Genomic DNA, 18,951 nt, shown 5'->3' with positions numbered 1-18,951 from the left:
TTGGAATGTATTTTAATTTCTGCCATTCCCATAGTTAAGAATGACATATCAACTTGAATTAAGTTTTGGAAGCCCCGAAACAACTAAGCCACCATCCAAAATGTCCCAGCTAAGCAGAGCCATAACTAGGATTTTCTGTCACTGAGGCAAGTACTCTGAAGCTTGCCTGGGCCGAGCAGCGTGAAGAAACCCTTAATGAAGACCCCAGGCCATTGCTGCAAGGATGTTACTGGGGATACCGTCAGGGCAGGAGTCGAGTGGGGAGATACCTTAGGTTTTAGGTGATTTTTCTTCACAAGGGGGTATGCACTTAACGACAGGTTGGGACAAGTAGAAGGGAAACCAGAGGGGGCCACAGGTCCTTTCTGAGCCTCATAATTTCAGTTGGTGCATTTGTATCCAAGATGATGTTATACATCAAACCACAGGTTATAAAGCAGCAGGCTTCAGTCATTAATATGCAAGAAATACTCTAGCTCCCCCGGCAAGGATATTGTGGAAAATCCTTGTTGCTGTGCAGACATTTAGCTTTAATGAATTAAGTAAGGTGTGCATATAAATGAAGCTTGAACCTTAAAAGAATGCTAGTTGGTTTTTCACCAGCTGTTAAGAAGTCAATTACTGCATCAAACCTAGAAGCCTTTAATCCTATTACTTATGGTCAAAGCCTGAGTATTGAAAAGTACTGAGTGCCCAGAAGGAGGAAGACCTCCTGGGTAACTCTGGAAAGACTCTGAGAATGAATCAGCCAACACTCCTCTGGCTGTGGCCAGCTCTGAAAGGCCAGGTACAAACCAGGGGGGAAACAATGCTTGGTGCTGTTGAGCTGTGGCACCTACAGATGGAGTGGGAATTTCTAAAAGCTACTACTTAGAAAACCCCAGGCCCAGATTTTCAAGGTTTAACTCTTGCTGAATCCTACACAAATATTCTTAGAAGAAAAGAAACACAAAGGTGTCGTGCTGTCAGGTCAAGAATTCTGGGTGAAACAGCCAAGAAAGAAATCTTGAGCCTTTCTCCCTCCATGTAGAGAGAACTTAAAAGAATCTCAGGGGGTTAGAGACCAAGGGCTGCAACTGAGTCTGCTGGAAAAGGTATGGGAACTGAGGGAAGCCTGAGGATACACTGGCATGTTCAGTGGAGTTAGAGAGGAACATTGGGTTCAGTTCTATTCTGGGCCCCCTTAAAAAGCATCCATTGGAATGGCCGCATCCAGCGTTACTCTCCCAAACTCCAGCCTTGGTCCTGTCCAAAAAAATAGGCAGAATCAAACCTTGGGGAAAGAGCAATGTGTGTATGTCTCAGCCCTGCTGAAATGCACTCCACCAAAGCCTCAGATGCTGTCTCTCTCTGCAGAGTACTATCCTAAGTCCTGGGGACAGGGAATGGGTGGTCGGAGGTACAGAGTAAGTTTGATAACCAGTCATGGCCCTCAACGGATATATAACCATCAAAATCAAACACCAAAACAAGAGAGTCTGAGCCTCCATCAAAGATAGTTCCACCCAACTTTGTACTGGAACTTGTAGCGTGTGACTTGTAGCTAAACCACTTGGACCTTTTTCTTTCCCCTCATTCACCAGATCTTTCCCAGCTCTGACATTCTTTATTCATAGCCAGAAGTCTTGAGGAGAGTTCAAGATTTCTGTCCTGCTCAGTGATCAGAGACTTGGGATCATGTATTCTAAACGTCTCATTTCATAGCGGAAGATGCGTAGGTTCAGAGAGAAGATATTACCCCTAACATGCAGGTGGTAGCTGACAAAAGCCCATTAATCATGGCACTAGCTCCAGCAGCAAGTCACTTTACTTGGAATCTTGGAGGGCTTGAGATAAGTATGACTTCTTGAGGATAAGTTAAAACTAGTTTAAAAAAACTGAACTGGCTATCTCCTCAATCTATCCCTAGTTGCCATGCATGCCTCTTTCATTCTCAAAACACATCCTCAGCCATGTACAGACTTTAAAGAAGATATCTCTCACTGTGATGGAGAACAAAGAACGGAGCTGTCTTGTAAGGAAAAGGAAAGAGCACTGGATTCAGATTCCAAGGGCCTGGATTCAAATAGTACTCTCTTTCCCTCTCTGATTTTCTGTTTCTTCCTCTGAAAATGAGGGAGTGGAGCTAGACGGTATCTGAGATTACATCTAACTCTTCCCTTACAAACTTATAACCTTCAAAGAAAGGTCCTAGATACTATAATCCATAGTCTCCTGGTTGACCCGTATACTACATTCAAACTCGCTGTCCAGGTGTGGAGTGAAAGGAGTTTAGAAAACTCAGAAGTATGATTTGAATGAAGAGAGAAATATGAGATTAAGGCTGACCAGAATCCACCGATGGCTAGTAAGAGACTCAGCTAGAAATGCAGAATGTGGGCAAAGAGCTCTGTGCTCGCTAGCCCTGTGTGAGGAGAGTTAAAGGCAAGCACAGTTACTGTGCTAGAAGATACGGCTGTGTCCCTGTTGTTGCTGTACCTAGGATTACCGAGCCCTCAGCCCTTTCTCAGCTATGATACTGTCCCATGAATCAGGGCAGACTTGCTAAAATTCCATCCCTACCCCATAGTTAGAGGTGGTAGAAGTTGGTCAAATGACTAGGTGGTTGCAATTACAGCACAGAGGAAAAATAGAAGCTCAGAAAAGCTGGCAGTCCTCCATCCAGTCTACTATCTTCAGAAGCAGAGTTCTCTCTCAATATATGTCATTCTTCTAGAAATCAACAAGCTGAATGCTGAGGAGACTATGCAAAGTTCACAATAGCAGCCATCACGTCTGGGGGTCTCCCCAAGAGTTATGGCCCACAATAACTGCAGTTCCACAACCTCCACCATCATGACATCCTGACAACTTAATGCCTGGCCTCGGGTATGCAAAACAACGTGCATGTGCAAAGCAATCCAGCCCTTCACCTAGTGTCCCATCGCGGCAACGGTCGGACGCCATCTGGTCCCATATTGGAGCACAGAATGAGGAAACTGATACAAGTTTTCCCTTTCATGAGTGACTGTTGGGCTGAAAAAGGGTACTGAAGAATAAAGATGGTTTTATGTCTATGTTTCTTCATTCCAGACAAGATATATGAGGGTAGGGACAGTAAGTTACTTACCCTTCAGTCAGCTGAGAAACACTTGGAACAGCTTCCGCAGCCTGGTGCCGCTGCTGGTTCTCAACTACAAAGAGAACCCAGATTTCCAGTGGTTACCGATGACTACAGAAAAGCTGCCATTCCCTATTTTTTTCAAAGACCAGCTATCAGCTATGGCTTAGACAACAATTATCAGCACTGAGTAATACTAATACGAATTCTGACTGACTGAGAAGAGGTACAAGATCATGAAAGGATTAAATTATGTCCTGGTTCCCCACTCCCTAACCAGAAACAGTATTCTCTGACCACGTGAACAGTTCCACACCATATTTCACTTCCCAGCCCCCTGACATCTTGCTATCGGATTTGCAGCCGAATGAGGAGCGCTCCTCATTTAGCCATAGTTTACTTTCTATTTCTTGCTTCAGAAGCAATAATCAAATAAACACCACCATAGCTTCCATAAAAGGTGTGGCAATCCACTGCCCAATGACACCATGCAACATCCCAGAGCCTTTCCCGACCAAAATTTCTGTCCCTGTCTCCCAATTAGAAGGTAAGCACCTTGAGGGCAAGGGATGTTTCGCTTTTGTTTTTGTAATACTAAGGCCTAGAACAAAAGTGCAGGGCACATAGTGGGAATTTTTTCCATCCCCTTGACTCATGACTTGCAAGTACAAAAGTCTGACAGCATTCCTGAAGACTATGACAGTAGACAAATTCTGGTATGTCCTCAATCTGAAGAGTGTGACCTGGTAAAAAGCTGTGTGGTTGCTGCTTGAGGATGAGCTACATTCAATGCCTCATCCTGCCACTTACTGGGACTTTTGTCAAGTCACTTAACCTCCGTGGGCCTCAGTTTCTTCATCTGTAAAATGAGAAAACTGGACCTGATGTGAGAACATCAATGGTCTCTTCCAACTCAAAATCCATAATCCTATGAAATAGAGAGAAGCTCAATACCAGTAGATGACCTCTTTGCAGGAGTTGTCACTTGCGGTATATATATGAGGAAACTAAAGATTCCAAAAAGTGACGATAAGGAGGAAATACACCTCTAGCATGGAGAACATCCTGTTAAAAGATGGGGATGGAGTGTTCTATGTAAATGACCAAGAAAGTCAGTTTAATTAGATTGAGAGTACATAAAGTCAGAGAATATATAATGAGTTTGGAAAGTTTTTAAGGGACTTAAATGTCAAACAGAGCAGTATGTGTTTGATTCTAGAGGTAATGGGGAGCCATTGGAGTTTATTGAGGATGGTAGTAACAATCAAGCCCATGTTTTGGGGCTATATTTATATTTAAATATACTTATGTATTTTGGACTACGGCTTGGACAACTGTGTGGAAGATGGATCGGGGAGAGGACAAGACTGGGGGCAAAGAGACTTTGTAATAGTCTCGGCAAGAGGGGATAAAACTGAACTACGGTGGTGGCCGCCTGAGTACAGAGAAGAAGATGGTTGTGAGAGAAATTGCAGGGACAGGAAAAAACATATATGTGGGGTAAATTTTGAGAATGACTATGAAGTCATCAGACTAGGTGACTGGAAGAATGGTGATAACCTGAAAAGAAACAGGGCACTTCAGAAGGGTGGATGTATAATGGAAATCTGTAATTAACTGTACAATCCTCTTTTTTCTATTCTACTATATTTATGGAAATGCTCATTTTATGTGGTATTTGCTAAATTCAAAATAAAAATCATTTTTTTAAATGATGGATTGGTTTAGGGGAATAAAATAATGAGTTCTGTTTTGACCATGTTGAGTTGCAGTTGCCCACACAATACTCTGTTTCACTTTTCAAGTCAATATTATTATTAGAAAGAGAATGCATTGACCAACTGACCCAAATAACCTGTCTTCTTTTGGGGATTCTCCTTTTTACTATAAATTAATTGGTTGGGATCCTGATCACTCTCGGGTGGGCTGCTAAAAACGAGTTCCTGGAACCTGTAAGGCTCAGGACCAAGCAGCTGACAGTATAGAGCTGGTGGGCCAACAAGAATTCAGTCAAGCAAATATAGAAATATGTTTAAAGAGATTGCACATGTTTAACTTATATCAGATTGCTTGCTGCCTTGGGGAGGCGGAGAAGTGAGAGAGGGAGGGAGAAAAATCTGGAACACAGTCTTACAAAAATGGATATTGAAAAATATCTTGATGTGTATTGAGAAAAATAAAATACTAGTAAAAAAAGAAAAAGAAATAAATAGAAATAGAAATACAATAAAAAAAAGAAGTCCAATCGAAGCAGGGGGGTAACCCCACTCCCTTCTCCCCCTAGCCCCAAGCCAGTTTGTAGTGCCAACATTACCTCTTCCAACTTCTTGCTGCTTGATCAAAATTTTTCTTATTTCATTCAACCAGGCTGTCTTGGATTCCATAGTCTGGGCCTAAAGAGGAAGGACCAGGTAACATTCAATGACTTCCTGGAAGCCAGCTTTGGAATGACAGAACAAAGGGAAGTGAGAGGGAGTCAATAGGAGCCATTCTCTAGGCACACCCAAGTTCTGTATTTAAACCGAAACTGAGCAGTTGACCCTGGGTGTCAGTCAGTACCACCTTCAATAGAAGTCACCAAACCATTTTCAAGTTATCCCTGAACTAGAGGTATAAGCACTTAAACCAACACAAAACCAACACCAAATATGGGCTTTCAACGTTTATGTGGGTATGTTTGTGTAGGTCACCTTTGTGTGTGTTACACAGGAAGGTGTCTTTCAATAATCTTTACTTGGCATAGACATAGGTGGAGTGCCTTGCCTAGGGTCACGAGCCAATTAATATTTAAGGTCAAATTTGCATTCGGGTCTTCGTGACTACAAGTCCAGTGCACGGTCCATGCCGCCACCAGCTGTCGTTTAAGAAAAATAAAACAAAACCATTTTGTTTCTGGGTTGACAAGTAAGACTTTGTTTGGGGCACTTGTGGGGAGAAACTACCCCATCGTGACGAGCTATCAATTCCTATATTTAGAACTGAAAGGGGCCTCTTAAGGCCATTAAGTCCAATTCCTTATGTAATGGAAGAGGAAACTGAGGCCTAAGTAGGCGAAGTCGCTCACGTAATGTCACACAAGTAGTGAGGCAGAATGGGAGCCCAGATTTTCTGGCTCAGGGCTTTTCCTTACTGTATTCCACTGCAGATAAGATATATGGAGTTGCTTCAGGCACTGAGAAATGAAGGGACTGGGCCAGGATCAAGAAGCAGGCTCTGAAGCTAGATTTTCTACCTGCTAGCACTCTAGAGACTATGCCAGATTGCCCCTATTCGTTGGAATGATTTCATTAAAAAGTGATCAATAACCCCACTAAAGGAGCCGAAAACGTTGAAACCAAAAATGCTGTTCTTGAGTTGTTTTGCATTAATGTCCAGTTCTTTGTGACCCCATTTGGGGTTTTCTTGGCAGAGATACTGGAGTGTTTTTACCATTTCCTTCTCCAACTCATTTTCCAGATGAGGAAACTGAGGTAAATAGGGTGAAGTGACTTGTCCAGGGTCATCCAGCCAGTAAGTGTTTGAGGCCAGATTTGAATTCAGGAAGAGGAGCCTTCCTGTGTCCATGTGTCCCATTTTTCTACTGCAGTACCTAGCTTCCCCAAATCAGTAATAGCAGGATAATATTGTATTTGCTGCTAGAAAGAAAAGAAGGAAGGCAGGCAGGAAGGAAGGGAGGGAGGAAGGGGGAGAGAGAGAGAGAAGGAAGTAAAGAGGTAGGGAGGAAGAAAAGAAGAGAAGGGAAGGAAAGGAAAGGGAGGGAAGGGAAGGGAGAAAGGGAAAAAAGATGGAAAGAAGGAAAAGAAAATGAACAAATACTCAAAACCACATATAGTCTTGCATTAGGTGCCTTCATGTTTTGTACCCCCTTCACCCACTCACACTGCCAAAAAAAATAATTATAACATTGGTGACAAAGATCTAGGTTCAATGGCAACTCCCAGATGACCCGAGTTTCCTTCTCTCCTTTCCTGAAAGAAAAGAGCTGAGGGGAGCCTGTAGCACACCTGGCTGTGGCCCCAACCATGTGTCTGATAAGAAAAGGCCAAAATCTGGGGGGCCACAGTGGGTAGTCTTATAATTGTGTATATGGCCGGGAGACCACAAAAAGGGCTCCAAGCAGACCTCACAGTCCCATCTTTCTAGGCGCTGCCTGGAGCACTTAATTAGTATGAAAAAGCAGCTACCTGGAAAGCAGACCCTCGCAGGGGAGGGATGCAACCCTCCTTCCAAATCAGAAGACCAGAGTTCTAACACTGGCCCTGTTGCTACTTCACAACCTCTCACAGCTATTTCCTCATTTGTAAAAGGAGAGGGTTGGAAGAGAAGATTCCAGCGTCTCTGTCCAAGCTCCAGGACCCCTAGGTGGCACTGTAGCACACAGAACACTGGGCCTAGAGTTGGGGAGAGTCCTCTTTCCGGGTTCTAATCAGCCTCAGACACTTACTAGCAGAGTGACCCTAGGCAAGTCCTTTCACTCTGTTTGCCCCAGTTTCCTCATCTGGAAAATGAGCTGGAGGAAGAAATGGTAAAAAAAATTCCAGTATCTCTGCCAAGAAAACCCCAAAGGAAGTCACTAAGAGTCAGACATGACTGAACATAAACAACAGCACCACTTCTTCCAGTTCTAAATCCATGATCCAATGATGCGAGTACTTTGCCACATCTGGGCCTTAGTTTTCTCATCCATAAAATGGAGGCCTTATACTAACTAGATTCTGAAGGAATTCTCCAGTCCCAAATATATAATCTTACTATCATATGATCTGTGTGATATCGGACATGTCCCTCCCCCCCTCAAGAAGCATTGGCTTTCTCATCTGTAAAAGGGGTTGAATTTAATTATCTCCAAGATTCCTTCCCTGCTCTAACATTTTCTAATTTTCTAAGTAAAAGTTCTGTAATGGTATGACTGAGCCACAATTTATCCAGAGGATATCCTCCAAAGAGGAATCTGTATAGATCTGTTTAGGAAATCAAATAGTGTTTTAAATACTCTATGGAAAAGGAACTCTGATGAAAACCTTTGTGAAATAAAAATAGATCCCTTGACTTATGAGCTCCATAAATTCAAACTGATGCGGGATGTAGATCACAAGTTTTGTGGAAGCAGGGATCAGCAGGACAGGCCATCTTAGAAAGTTGCTAACCTGCAAGACATAAACTTCTTCCCGCCCACTGTACCAGATTTCAAATTTGCGGCTATCTCCTTTCACATTCTCTGTGATTCCAACAGCATTCATCTGCAAAACAAGGAGAGAGATTCTCATGAGCCTTTTATTTCAAATTTCAAATTTAACTAGGGCCATGCACTGTATCATATTCTACATAAAAAATGTCACGCTCCCTACAAAATGAGCATTTTGTGCTCAGCAATTATGAATTACCAAGCTACAAATTTCTATTGTAGTTAAGAACATAGAAATGTTTTTGGTGAAACATTAGAGCTTGACTCTAAGTACTCATTGTAATTTGGAAAATGGATTAGTAGTTCTAGAGGAGAAAAAAAAAACAAATATTATAAACACAAGCCAAGTGATTCATTTTAAATTGGTCCTGTGTAAATCTTTTAAGTAGGTGCTGTTTCAAATGAATTGCATGGTCTTTTTTCATGTTTTTTTTAATCAAAGAGAAATAAAAATGCCCTTTGAGTTCAATGAGAAAATGTACAAGAAATTGATTTAGGAACCCCATTTTCTGTTGCTTGGTTACCTGACACATTTATTTTGTTTTATCTAACTTTGTTCCCCACCTTGATTCCCTTTACCCTCAACCATCAACACCCTAGAGAATAACATGTTTCTGGGCCTAATGGTATATACTCCCTTTCCTACCACCTCCTTTCTTCTCTCCCAGTGGAATTGTGTACAGATTGTGCTATCCCATTTATTTCTCTTTCAGTACTAACAGCCCAAGTGATGCCCACTTACGTACTCTTCTCTCACAGATATACTTCCATATTTTCTTTAACCCTTTATACCTTCCCTTTGTTCCTCTAACTTTAGCCTAATTACCTCAGGAGAAAAAAAATCACATTTGTTATGTACATCACTGTAGGGGAAAAAGCAACAAATGAACGGTGGCTAGCAGGAGTACTTCTAGGGAAACATCTGCATCAAGGAAAAGTTAGCCATTAAGTTTGGGGTTTTTTTCCTTTTTTTTTTTTTTGGCTGAGGCAATTGGGGTTAAGTGACTTGCCCAGGGTCACACAGCTGAGTGTTAACTGCTGAGGCCAGATTTGAATTCAGGTCCTCCTAACTTCAGGGTTGGTGCTCTATCCACTGCACTCCCTGGCTGCCCCAGCCTATATTTTTGGAAGTAAGAAACATTCTAAAGAACCAACGCCTTTAACCTTTAGAAGTGCCTGGAGGTTTTCCTTCAAAATTTTATATAATCACAGAATGCCAGAGCTATAAATTTTAAAGAGAGAAAAAAGGAGGAAATTTTCTTTAAGTTCCTTTAAGAGGAAGAAACTGAAACCCAAAAAGAAGCAAAGTTAATAGGCCTGGGCCTCAAACTCAGGTCATTTGATGTCAACTCCCGAGTTCTTTCTCTGTTGCCAATCTACTTCTTGTTCCTTTTCTAGTTTTCCTGAACACCATAATTTTTAGAGGGGTTTCTTACCCGCATTTTGTTTAGTTATGCATATTATGGTATTACTCATTTTTAGTTGGATTTAGTTGGCATTGTTAAGGCCTGAGTTATTAGGACGCAGGCTTCTGAAAACTGGCTTGAAATTCAATTTGACCAGACACAAGTGAACTGCTCTTAGAAGATCTTCTCTGTACCTAGAAGAAGGGTAAAAGTGAACATCATGGCCAGTTTTGAGGAGAAGGAATACACTGGTTCCATTGGTTTCTGGAACTTCTGATGAGGAATTCCCTCTAGCCATGCAACATAGCAACTATTCTGAAATTTGTAGGCTCAAAAAATTGCCTTCAGATATCAGGAAATCCATCTGCATGGCCTGGTACAATAATGTGCATCAGCTAAGCATCATGGGCTCAGCACAAATACACATTTCAACTAAGAAATTTCTCTGCATAAAACATTAGACTCATTTCTCGTGCCAGAAAGAATCATGGAGATCATCTACTCCAAGGATTCTTAAACTGGGGCCCATGTACCCCTCCAAGGGATATGTGACATTATAGAGGGCGGAACTCTGGAGAAGTACATTTGAAACAAGAATACTTACAGCAGGGTGTTTACTCAGTGTGACTGATGAGATAATGGTCCTCTAGTTCACATATACTTAGTATGGTGATGTAATGGTTCTACAGTTGGCACATGCTCAGTGTGCTGTAGTGATGTAATTGTACTAGGGTATTTAAGGGCTGAGAAGACTGGAGAGAGACGGAGTGAAGAGAGTGTGAGACTCGAGTGCGTGTGTATGCTCGAGCTCAGACACAGACAGAGAGAAGACTCTGGACATTATATGACATGAATGGTGAAACGAAATAGATCTTTAAATTCACTAACCTCTAACTGAAATTTAACATTTCTTTATATTGTTTACAAACATATTTCCAAGGAGGGGTCCAGTCTTCACCAGACTGCAATAGAAAAAGTTAAGCCGATCCTTAGTCATGTTCAACCCCCTCAATTTTACAGATGGGAAAAATGAGGCCCAGAGAGATAAGATAATTTGCCAAAGGCCACACAGCTGGTTCTCAGCAAAGCCAGGACTAGAATCCAGGTCTCCAAATAACTTTCCAATGAGTTTTGCTGCTAAAACATTTGAACCATTTCTTTCTTTGGAAAGCTAAATCTATCAAGTTAGAAATCCCACATCCAAAATCACCCTTTGGTGGTAAAGAGATACACTGCGGCACTCAAATCATATGCCACGGAAGGAAGAATGGCCCAGGAGAACACCCATTCAGATGACCATATTTTCTGAGCCAAAAATAAGGACATGTGGTCTGACAAAGGAGATTGTTTTTACAAAGCCTCATTCAAAGGACACATTTTTATCTAGACACAGGGATTGTCCTGGAAATTGGTTGGTTACCTAGCCAAGAGTTGGCAACAAAATCAGTTATCTTTATTAAAAAAAACCAAGGACCGCAATATTTATACATCTCATTTTCTGCTCCCATACTCCTCACCGACCCCGTCTCCCGATTACAGAGATCAAACATAAGCATTTTTTAATTTTTTCATACATATAAATTCTCTCCCAGTGGTAGGAAACAACATCCCTGAAACTCTTAAGGCTTGCTAAGAGCATCTGAAGAGGTTTGAACAGTGATTAAATCACTATCCCACTTCCAGCAAACAGATTTTAATTACACATAATTCCCACCTCTTCAACTGCTCTCACCATCGGGTTGGGGATGGATCCATCAGGAAGGAAATTAGAACGAGAATAAAAACTCTTGAATTTGTTCATCAAAAGCAATGGGAAGATTCGGTGGGGGGTGGGGGATGTGTCATTTCACAGTCAATAGATTCTAAATACCCTCTGACCACAAGATATCACCATCGGGCATATACCCCAAGCACGGCAAAGGCAGAAGTCAAACAAGAACATTTGCAGTGACTTTTCTGTTGCGGCAAAGGACAAGACGGAAGGTGAGCAACCACTAACTCGGGGAAGAGATAATCAGACTGGGGCATATGATTGTAATGGAATGCACCAAGAAAGGTACACCATAAGAAAGGGCAAACATGAAGAATTCAGAGAACAATAATTTACATAGTATACAAAGGAAAACAACACTGAAAAACACAATTCTGATGAAAAGGCTAATCAACTGTGACTTTAGCTAACTGACAGTGAAACGGTCTTCCATATTTCAATAGATGCTGCATTTTAGGGGATGTGGAATGAGGCATACAGGTTCAGATATGGCCAATATGTTTATTGCTTTTACCTAGATCAAGATTCTTTATCTTTTTGTGTTGTGGATCCCTCTGGTAATCTGATAAAGCCAATAGATCCTTCTCAGAGTAATGCTTTTAAATGAATAAAATAAAATGCATAAAATTACCAAGGAAATAAAAAGTTAGGACAACTTAAAGTGATTTGTCTTCCCCTCTTCTGAGTTCACAGACTCCCTCTGAAACTTGTTCATAGACCCCCTTTGAGGTTATGGATCCCAGGTGAAGAACTCCCGGCAGAGAGATCTGTCTTTATTATTAAAGTGAATTCTAATGGGTCTGAGGAAAGCACCACTGGGAAGTGAAACTGACTTTTTAAAAAAAAGTATCTATAAATCTAAGGGGAAAGGAAGAGAGAAAAACAAGAGAGAAAATGTGAATAAACACCATAGGCACTAATCTCTTTGAGTCCAGCTCTGCTCACAGAACTCTTAGAAAAGCGTACCGGGAAACAGAACAATGTGTTACATGGCAACAGTACAACACAGCAATACACAGCCCATGAGGGAGGGTGTCAGTAGCCAGCACAAGCTGTCTACAACAAACCAAAGGAATGCCCCTGTGCAGGGTCACCTGCACGCGACAATGAGTTTTCAGAGGAGGCCTATAGAGAAAGAGATACACATGGATGCATCATTATGGCAAGAGATTAAATATGTCTTACTTTCAAATGGTGCTTAAAGCTATAGAAGGGTGTTTTCTCATGTCCGTCTCCATGTTCGTTTCTCCTCTTACAGAACACAATAGCTTTCTCATACAAGAAAAGGTGGCGTTGCATGGGCTTGAATCGGGCAAAGTCCTTCATTTTGGTGGCTCCTTTTCTATGACTAATCCACACACTGAAGGATCCTTGCATTAATATCTTGCCCAAGTCACTGAGGTCACCCTAGAAATGAAATGAAAAAATAAAAAAAATTAGTGCTCCGACTAAGATGCCAAGAAGCAGAAACGGTTTATGTTGGAAGGGTTACAGCAGGAAAGACATATGATATGAATATCCCTAGGCAAAACTATGAATTAGTCTAGCTATTCTGGAAAATAACTTGGAATTATACAAGAAAGCTCTTTTTATCCAGTCAACCAATTCTGTTCATGATATGCTCTCATCATCCCCATGGTTTATATAAAACATTGGTCCCTAGTATATACAGAATTACTGGCCCCCACTTACATCATAACCAGTAATGGCAGTCTGATGCATGGAATCATTGACTGACTTCAGTAAGTCCAACATTGCCTCAAGAGCTTCCTGGAGCTCGTGAACTCCTTCGCAGCTAGCGCTGTATTTGAGTAACTCCTAGAGAGAGACATCAGAATCCAAACTCAACATTCCTCTGATATTAACAATTCAAGAAAAGAAATAGATGAGGGCTTTTTGGTTTTTATTTCCAGGATAACACAATCTGTCCAGTGGAGTTCGGGGAACACGGCACTTGCCTCACTTGTCACCCTTGTGCTACAGTAACTAATTCTGTTCTAAAATGTGGAAGATATAAAATCGGGGCTTGTGGTTAAGAAGCAAACGCTCCCTAAAGCACTGGGCTTCTGCAATACTCAGGGTGACCATGTAAGAGGCAAGAGCTGTGCATAAATGAGAAAGAGACAGATTAGGCTTGGAAGAAAGAGAAGCTGGGTCTGAGTTCTAGCTCTGCTTTGTACCAGCTTTAGGTACCTTAGTTTTCTCATCTATGAAATCAGGGGTCATAACACTTTCACCATCTTCTCTACAGGGTTGTTGGGAGCAAAACTCTGAAAAGTAACTACAAATATGAGGTATCATTAGACCTTGTGGGGGGTCTGCACACAAATGCCTGCTTTATTTTTGTGGCACATAGTTCAAATGTATCAATATGCCCCAAACCTGGACTGTTCCAGGACAAAAAAAATAGAAACCACGTCAATACTCTGGGGGAATGCTATCTTTATCTTTTCCTGAGGAAACCAAAGCAACCTCTCTTGCAGCACTTTCATTCCATTAAGAGACAGGGGTTTGCAGTTTTAATTTTTATTAATTCTTATTGAAGGCTATGCATATAAGTTCCTCATAAAAACCCCAGGAAAACAGCTCTCTGGATGGCTAATTAAATGGCTAAGAAAATGCCAGATGTTCTCAGTGGGATAATGGCTTGAGGTTTATGCCAAAGGGGCATTTCTCACATGGGATGTGACTCAAAAAATGACCATACCTTGAATGATGCCATTAGATAATTCCACAAAAACTTAAAATTAGGAGAAACAATGTTTCAGGGGGAGCCAAGCATCATCTATCAGTAATAAGCAACGCCGCAGTAAGCCGACTCGGGGGAGTTAAAACCACAAGGGCTGACGCATGAGCTCAATGCCAAACATCTGATTAGCACTGCAGAGATAATGAATGATACCATGGAGAGGAGCTTCAAGATAATGTACCAATGATGCTGCTGTGAACAGGGGCTGGTTGGGGCAACATTATGCAAGATATTCCCCAATAATAATGCTTTTATTGGAAAATCCTTTGTCCTGCATTTGAAACTTTCCACAGTCTGGCACCCATTAACCTTTCCAAACTCATTTCATATTGTCTTTTTCACATATTCTCCATTCTAGCTGTTGCCTATAGAAAACAGTCTGTCTTCCTCACTCATCTCCATGCCTTTGCATGGTTGGCCTTCCACAGTTGTGTACTTCCTTCTAATCCTGTCTTTTAGAACCCCTAGTTTACTTCCAATCACAGCTTAGACATCACTTCCTATTTGGAGTCTTTCCTAATTGGCCCCATTCATTAGCACTTTCTTGATCTTAAAGTTTCTTTATAATTATTATCTTTGTAATATAATAATCATTTCTCCCTAGTAAAATATAAGCTTTCCAAAGGCAAATTTTTTTGTTTGTTTGTTTTTTTGCATCCCACAGCCTAGCACAGTGTTTGGCATGTACTTAATAAAACACTTAATATTTAGTATTTAATAAAAAATGTGTCAGGGGCAGCTAGGTGGCGCCCCGAAGTCAGGAGGACTTGAGTTCAAATTTGACCTCAGACATTTAACACTTCCTAGCTGTGTGACCCTGGGCAAGTCACTTAACCCCAATTGCCTCAGGAAAAATAAATAAATACAGAATAAAAAACAAAAATAAAAATTTGTCACAGTGAATGAAAAGAAATGAAGCCATATGACCTCCCCAGTGGTAACTTATGAGAACATGTGACCAAGAGATCAGGCGCTGATGGGCAGGCATTGAAAGGATGAAATCTGCCTCCTCAGTATTTGGGGAACACAGAATAACACAGTGTGGTCCTTGACTTGGCAAGTCCCAGAGTCCACCCAGTCCAAATGCAGCTTAGAGAGTTACCAAAACCTTTTGTGATTTTCCCAGAAATTAATGAGCATCACGTGGATACCTTCAAAAGCAACTGATATTTTGTCAGGCGCTGCACTGGTTTGAGCAGATAGGAGTCCAGGCCAAGTTTATGATCCAGTTTCTTTTGGCATTCCTAAGTCACAAAAAATAATAGAAAGATCAATGTGTCTGAATTATAACCATGTACCCATAAAAGTGCCACTTGTTAAATGACACTAGTTCAAAAATGTGAATATCCGTTAAACCTCAAATAGAATAAAGAGAAAAGAAAGAAAGAAACCAGACGACATCCAGATGGCATAAGAGCTTAGTGTGTATAAGACAGTTTAGAAAAGACTGGAAATTATCCCATTAATGTGGTAGAGGGAAGCCCCTAAATTCTACAATCCTAAAAAGCACTAGGTTTACTGAATAATTTACACTTTAAAGGGTACATTAGCACTGAATTGGTACGTTAGAGAGATGTATAAAAGGAAAAAAAAACATTTAGGGAAAGAAGGATGAACTGGGGACTAATGTGAAAACATTTCCAAATACACTGATGCAAATGAGTATGGCTTCCACATTCCAAAGGCCAGGGAAAAAATTAGTCTGAGTTGAAAAGAAATCACATGGGATGTGCATAAAGGATTTTTTCATAAAACAGGAAAACACAACCTACATCATTTGTGCTAAATATTAAACTACTGGCACATTAGAGTCGGATACAGCATGGCCATGACCTTGGCTCCTAAGATCTGGGGACTTCTAATTAGGCAGACAGAATTTGGGCTAATGGGGAAGAGAGGTATAACAGAAGGTCAGAGGGCAGCAATGAAATAAGGGTAGTTCACAGAGATGGAGAAGAAAATTAGGCAATCAACAAAGTAGAGCACTCTTGGATGGTCAGCACAGTATAGTGAATAAAGTGCCAGAGACTCAGAGGCAGGAAGACATACTTTCAAATCGACTTCTAACACTTAACTGGCTGTGTGACCTTGGGAAGTCATTTAGCCTCAGTTTCCCCATTTGTAAAATAAAAGGGTTGAACCCAATAACCTCTAAAGTCCCTTCTAGCACTCAATCTATTGGGGGCAAGTCTAATAGCAAAATCCCCAAATCCCCAAAATCACTTTTCCCTACTCTCTCCAATAAAATAACACTCACCATGAAAAATACACTTTCTGAGTGCTGTCTCCAAAGTAGCTCAGATCTGGGCTTGTTCTGACAGTATGTCTCATAGATCTGAAAATCATTCCTCTGGAAGAGAAATAAAATGCAATATTGTTGTCCTTTTCCAAATGGATCAGTCACAAGGCTAGATGAGAAGCTTGAATGAAGGGACATTAATGCCTATGGAGAACAGGCCCATACTGCATTACGATTTGCCATGCTGACTACCCTGTGACCGTGGACAAAGTCCTTTTCTCTGCTTGGCCTGTTCTGTAAAATTCTGTAAAATAAAGGGCTTGGACTAGATGCCCTCTGAGATCTTTTCTTGCTCTAGATCTAGGAGTCTATTGTGATGTTGGGCAAGTCATTTCTCTTCCTTGGGCCTCAGTTTCCTCCTATGTAAAAAGAAACAGTTGCGCTAGATGGCCCTCTGGGGACAACTAAGATGCTATATAGTCTTATAAATTCAGAAAACATTTAGTAAGTAAACTACTATGCATCTCATACTCGTTAGATACCAAAAGTAAACAAATGCTAGAATTAATGAGTTTTAGGTCCCCACGGTAACAGTCTTGAAAGTAAGAAAGAAAATCATAATCTTCTAATAGAGCCTTGCAGCTATCTCTCTCAAATTACTTTGTCTTTAACAATTTTCTGTGTATTTCTATTTCTCTTCTTTCTATTTATTGCTTATATACTCATACAGGTTATCCCCATGTCAAGCCATCAAAAAGTCTAGCTGTTAAAGTGTAAAACTGCACTGAGACTTTTGGGACCCCCTAGATCTAGCCTTGTTGTCTCCCCGGTTAAAAATGAAATTCCTGTTCTCCGGGATGATTCTCTGGGAAGGAGAATACTACTTTGGGAGATGAACAGTGATCTAACGAACCCTTTCAAGGAAACAAAATCCCACGCGTTGTGGAGCTTCAAGGCAGCTTTCCAAGCTGTGCAGAAAAATCCTGTGAAAAGTCGAGAGAAAAGATAAGACAACTCTTCCATTGGACATAGGAGGGAAAATAATTCTATGAAGTAAGAATGTCTGCTTCATCATTAATGTACCTCTTATGGAATTCGTAGATTTCAGGCATGTTACCAAAGAGAACATCCTTCCTGGTTCTCAGGGACATTGGCATAAGTGGTATCATCTCAGGGTTTTCCATCTCTGCTCGGTAGCCCTGGCCAACCCCCAAAGAGACATCAATTTATTAAGTCCAGAATTTATGTTGCCTAACAATTTTGTCACTCCTAACTCATATTACTGGTATTATCCTTATTTAATAGATAGATAAGAAGGCTGAGGATCACAAATGTTGTGACTTTCTCAGAGTCAAACAGTTGTCAAGTGTCAGAGGGAGGATTTAGGAATTTGAGTCTTTCCTAACTCCAGGTCAGTGTTCTTTCCACCATTCCATGCTCCCTGCCATGAGCCTATGAATTCCACTAAAGTATCTTGAGTAACTTTTCATTAACATACATGTCTTGGTCTCGAATGTTGCCTTTTGAACTTCTTGTGCCATCATTATTGTAACATATGCTGGCTGAATGGGTAAAATGAGGATCTTACTTCACTCTGAGTTCATTATGTAAGCAAGAAGCTATTCTTTCAAATACAGAGCAGCGTGTGATATTGGTACCAGAGTGCCGCCTGGGAACTGTGATATGTGATGGAAATGGCAATGAACGTGGGGTTCAAATGACTTGAGGCTCAGTTCTATCCAGTTCAGCCAATACTTGAGCAAATCCTTTCACTCTGTGCGTTTTGCGTTTTCTCATCCATGAAAACGAGGGCAATGATACTCCTTCCCTACCTAATTGTCAGGGTTGTGGTTAGACCCAAATAAGTAGATGTAATATGATTATAAACCTTAAATTAAGCACTAAAAGACTGTAATGTCATATGTTGTTAGCTCTTTCAGAAAGGAGTTCTTTTTTCTTTTTGAAAGGTGTATTCTAGCATCTGGCATATAATAAGCCCTTATTACATACTTGTTGCATTGGACTGGAGTTCCAGGTGAAAGAAACATGCTGTTTGCTCATTCACACACTCACTCACACACTCACACACACACACACACACACTCTCTCTCTCTCTCTCTCTCTCTCTCTCTCTTCTCTCTCCTCTCTCCTCTCTCTCCTCTCTCCCCTCTCTCCCCTCTCTCCCCTCTCTCCCCTCTCTCCCCTCTCTCCCCTCTCTCCCCTCTCTCTCCTCTCTCCCCTCTCTCTCCTCTCTCCCCTCTCTCTCCTCTCTCTCTCTCTCTCTCTCTCTGTCTCTCTCTCTCTCTCTCTCTCTCTCTCTCTCTCTCTCTCTCTCTCTCTCTCTCTCTCATACACACACACACACACACACACACCAATAACAACATATTCTAGAGTGAATATGAAAAATCAAAACAACAAGGCTTGGAATTGGGAAGACCTGCTTTTCAAATATATCCCAAATGCACTCAGCTGTTGTGAAGATTAAAGGAGACAATGTA

The 18,951-nt window shown here is 41.2% G+C and overlaps 1 protein-coding gene across 1 annotated transcript in view; it reads right to left on the bottom strand.

The window, feature by feature from the left end:
- The window catches only part of MCF2 (MCF.2 cell line derived transforming sequence), a 136,225-nt gene that overhangs the window by 10,704 nt on the left and 106,570 nt on the right, over nucleotides 1–18,951 (bottom strand). Inside the window, exons 20-28 of the mRNA XM_051969150.1 lie at nucleotides 17,534–17,649; nucleotides 17,364–17,433; nucleotides 16,469–16,561; nucleotides 15,363–15,455; nucleotides 13,155–13,280; nucleotides 12,648–12,869; nucleotides 8,248–8,340; nucleotides 5,415–5,493; nucleotides 3,110–3,173 (exon numbers count right to left, since the gene is read on the bottom strand). Coding sequence (XP_051825110.1) covers nucleotides 3,110–3,173; nucleotides 5,415–5,493; nucleotides 8,248–8,340; nucleotides 12,648–12,869; nucleotides 13,155–13,280; nucleotides 15,363–15,455; nucleotides 16,469–16,561; nucleotides 17,364–17,433; nucleotides 17,534–17,649 — 956 coding nt within the window. The remainder of the gene's footprint in view (nucleotides 1–3,109; nucleotides 3,174–5,414; nucleotides 5,494–8,247; nucleotides 8,341–12,647; nucleotides 12,870–13,154; nucleotides 13,281–15,362; nucleotides 15,456–16,468; nucleotides 16,562–17,363; nucleotides 17,434–17,533; nucleotides 17,650–18,951) is intronic.

This window comes from Antechinus flavipes, chromosome X (assembly GCF_016432865.1).
Source record: "Antechinus flavipes isolate AdamAnt ecotype Samford, QLD, Australia chromosome X, AdamAnt_v2, whole genome shotgun sequence".
Classification (NCBI taxonomy): domain Eukaryota; kingdom Metazoa; phylum Chordata; class Mammalia; order Dasyuromorphia; family Dasyuridae; genus Antechinus; species Antechinus flavipes.
This window is presented reverse-complemented; position numbering and strand designations above follow the sequence as displayed.